Source organism: Talpa occidentalis, unplaced genomic scaffold, assembly GCF_014898055.3.
Source record: "Talpa occidentalis isolate TD23 unplaced genomic scaffold, MPIMG_talOcc4v2.1 talOcc4.3, whole genome shotgun sequence".
NCBI lineage: Eukaryota > Metazoa > Chordata > Mammalia > Eulipotyphla > Talpidae > Talpa > Talpa occidentalis.
This window is the reverse complement of record NW_023603184.1, coordinates 38264881-38268875: the sequence shown is the minus strand read 5'-3', so window position 1 is coordinate 38268875 and position 3995 is coordinate 38264881. Positions and strand designations below refer to the sequence as shown.

General features: G+C 45.4%; 1 protein-coding gene across 1 annotated transcript; it reads right to left on the bottom strand.

Moving 5' to 3' along the window:
* Nucleotides 1-1569: 1569 nt before the first annotated feature.
* LOC119254690 (40S ribosomal protein S14-like) lies at nt 1570-2037 on the bottom strand. Its single transcript, XM_037521789.1, has one exon. It carries the CDS (start codon nt 2023-2025, stop codon nt 1570-1572), a length of 456 nt encoding a protein of 151 aa, XP_037377686.1. The 5' UTR covers nt 2026-2037.
* Between the last annotated feature and the right edge of the window lie 1958 nt (nt 2038-3995).

Below are 3995 nucleotides of genomic sequence, written 5' to 3'. Positions count from 1 at the left end.
TTTGACCCTCATGTCCTTGGTTCATGCTGTGTCTACTGTTTGCAACACCTTCCCCTCTTAGTTCCTCTGACTCCTCCTCATGGGTCATCTCCTCCAGGAAAGCCCTTCCACTGAGTTAAGTCTTCTCTGACCTCAGCCCCAGCCCCAGCCTAGCCTGTCTGTCGAAGGAGTAATAGGTGGAACATTTACCAGAAGGTGTGCCCAGAGGGCACAATTGGCTATAGTAATGAATTCCCTTCAGCACTGGCTGACTCAGTTGCCTGGGTACACCACCAAAGTTGCTGGAACTTTGGTGGTGGTATACCTTTTTTTTTTTTTTTAAAGATTTATTTATTTATGCATACAAGAGCTGGGGTACAGACCAGAGATGCAGGGGGTGAGAGGATTCATCAGAAACAGAGTGGGGAGGGGCCTCCCCGGTGGCGCAGCGGTTGAGCGCTGGGTTGCGAAGCTGCCCGCAGCCTCTGCAGCGCCAGTTCGATCCCCGGCTGCTCCCCGGCCACCAGAGGAGGGTCCCACATGGCTCGCAGACCTCTCCTGCCGCCCGCTGCTCCCCTCAGCAGTGTACTTCGGTCCTTCTGCCTGCTCTGCTCCCCGCTCTGGCTCTGGTGAATTCTCTCACCCTCCGGTGCTTCTGACTGTACCCAGTGCTTGTATAAATAAATAAATTAATTAAAAAAAAAAAAAAAAAAAAAGAAACAGAGTGGGGAGCAGAACAGGCAGATTGACTGAAATACACTGCTGAGGGGAGCAGCAGGTGAGACAGGAGAGGTCGGTTGCGCCATGCAGGTCACCTCCCTAGCCAGGATCGAACTTTGTGCTGTAGTGGCTGCAGATAGCTTCATTGTGCTGAGTCTTAATCCCTTGCGCCACCAGGGAGGCCCCCTGGGGCTGTGTACCTTGAGGGATGTGCTAACAGGGCTCTGCCTGGGGCAAGGGGCTGAGGAGCACTTTTCTCCAGCAGAGAAATTGGAGTTTGGGATTCCTAACCCATTGTTTTTACTCACAGAACACTCCTACATATATTACAATAATTTTGTCATTTTTTAATAGTCTGTGATAAAGAAGTTATTGGCGTTGATTACAAATATTTATCTTCTATCTTTATTATCTGGCTATTTGGTTTCATGTACTACCGGGTTCAGTTCATAATGTAAGTGGCTGGCCTTGTTTTTGAACCTGTTTGAACCCAACCATAACCTTCAAGGAACTGAGCTCAATGGAGGGATCACTTAAGCAGGCAACTCTAGCTCCTAAGATGTGGCTCCTAACCTTTCTCGCCATGCCTGATAAAAGTGTCAGTGGTAGGAAGGTAACCACAATCATCCCTAATGTAGTATATATCATATGCCAGACATCATGCTAAGCATGTAACAGCACACATCAATTTAGCTACAAGAAACAGTGTGAAGGTACCATTGGTGGAAGCAGTCTAGACTCAGAGAAGTTATTTGCCAATGACTATAAGGCAGGGCCTGAACCTGCAGGTCTATGCTCTTCTTTTTTTTTTTTTTTTTTTTTTACAAGAAGACAATTTATTTTAGCAGAAAATAATTTGAAGAGTCCTGTTCACAGACGGCGACCACGGCAACCCCCCTTCCTGCAAGTGCTATCGGAGGGGATGGGGGTGACATCCTCAATCCACCCAATTTTCATTCCTGAGTGGCCAAGGGCTCTGAGGGCTGACTGTGCCCCAGGTCCAGGAGTCTTGGTCCGATTTCCTCCTGTAGCCCGTAGTTTGATGTGGAGGGCAGTGATGCCCAGTTCCTTGCACCTCTGGGCCACATCCTGGGCTGCCAACATAGCAGCATATGGCGAGGATTCATTTTGGTCAGCCTTCACCTTCATCCCACCAGTTACACAGCCGATGATTTCCATGCCAGAGAGATCAGTGGCATGCACAAAAGTGTCATTGAAGGATGCAAAGATGTGGCAGACACCAAATACGTTCTCTCCTTCAGCCGCCTGAGGTCCGAGACTGATGACCTGTTCTTCTCTCTTTCCCTTCCCCTTGCGAGGTGCCATTTCTGCACGTTTTCTCCAGACTCCGCCACCAGAAAGAGTGCTTTCCTTTTCTTTTAAACCTTGGACTGTTCCCTAGTCCTAGTTTCCTAGTACCCTTCCTGTAGAATTTTTTAGGACTGTACTGCCCCTTCTCTCATTAGACCTTCCCAATTTACTCATTCTGAAATAGGCTCTAACTCACTCAGTATCTAGAGTATGCTCTAGTTTCTCTTCCTTTCAGAGCACCTGTCCTTCCCAGAAAGAATCATGTTGCTGTGCTTCGTTAGTTGTCTGTGATCTGTCTTCCTGAGGCTGGAAGCTTCTGGAGAGTTAGTGCCAAGTCAGGCTTGATCCCAGCTCTATCTTCAACCCCTAGAACTGGGTCTGGTACCAACTTAGAAGGTGATCAATAGATATTCATTGCTATTGCTGTGATATCAGAAATACTCAAAAACAGTTTTCATGATACAGGGCTTAGAATTTTTATTTCAAATTGTTGCTATTCTCAATTGAAAAATGAATCGCATGCATAACCAAAAATTCAAATTGTACAAGAGTAAGCCTCTTTGCCTCTTACCTTCATATCGATCAAGATAGGACAAGCTGTTCAGTGGTATTTGGGTTATCTTTTCCTTTATACAAATATTTTTTTTCTTTTATTTATTTTTGTGTAGAAGAACTGGGGTGTGTAGGCAAGAGGTACAAGAGTGAGGGTGTGAGGGGATTCACCAGAGACAGAGTGGGGAGCAGAACAGGCAGATCCACTAAAATACACTGCTGAGGGGAGCAGTGGGCAAGACAGGAGAGGTCTGCTGCGCCATCTGTGGGTTAGCTTCCTGGCGGGTGATCTAACTTGTGCTGCACTGTAGCCAGAGCCCCTCCATTTTGCAAGAGAAAACCTCCCTAGACTAAAACTTGGGAACAAATTAAATTCTAACTGCCCTTTCGCATTCCCTCCTCAAGACTAACTGTTAACTCAATGAATTGCACACCCTTTTCCCTCCTTACAATTAACCATTAACTGGCTTTACCTGCATTCCTGGGAGCTTGGAAAATTAATTGCGTTACATCCCTAATAAACTCCTCCATGTCTCTGAGTTGATAGTGGCACCAAAACAAATATCTACGCATCGCTGGGAAAACACCCTGTTGGGAAAGTCAAACACCTTGACTCCTGTCACCTAGATTGCCTGCCACCTCCTTGGACCTGGCAATGTGACACCCTACACTGCCCTCACATTCCTTTATCCCTTAAAAAAAATCCCGATACTCTTGCCCTTTGGGGAACTGGCTATTTTGGTTGCCTATCCCAACAACTCCCATCATGGCCATCTGGAGTAAGATTCCCTCACGTAAAGACAATTCTCATGATTCAGGATTTGGCTTTCTGGGTGCAAGTGAAAGACCCCATTTGTTCTGTTACACTAGGATGACTATAGTAAAATTAAAAATGTATGGAAAATAACAAGTGTTGGTGAAGATGTGGAGAAATTTGGAAATTTTGTGTATTTCTGGTAGGAATGTTGTGTAAAACAATTTGATGATTTCTTAAAAGAGAAAACACAGAACTGCCTTATGACTCAGCAATTCCATTTCTAGGTATATATCCATATGAACTGAAATCAGGGACTCAAACAGGTATTTATGTACCCATTCATACTTATATTGTTTGCAGTAGCTAAAAGGTAAAAACAATTCAAATGTCTGTCAACAAATGAGAGGATAAACAAAATGTGACATACATATATAATGGAATATTATTCAGGCATAAAAAGGAATGAAGTTTGGTACATGTTACAACATGGATGGACCTTTAAAAGGTATGCTAGGGCCTCCCTGATTGTGCAAGGGGTTAAGTCTCAGCACTATCAGCTATCGCCAGCCACGGCAACATGAGTTTGATTCCTGGCCAGGGAGGTGACCCACATGGCGCAGCAGACCTCTCCTGTCTCACCTGCTGCTCCCCTCAGCAGTGTATTTCAGTAGATCTG

Bases quoted from the DNA above. Each gene is read 5' to 3' on its own strand.
- LOC119254690 (XM_037521789.1), bottom strand. From the start codon at position 2,025: ATGGCACCTCGCAAGGGGAAGGGAAAGAGAGAAGAACAGGTCATCAGT.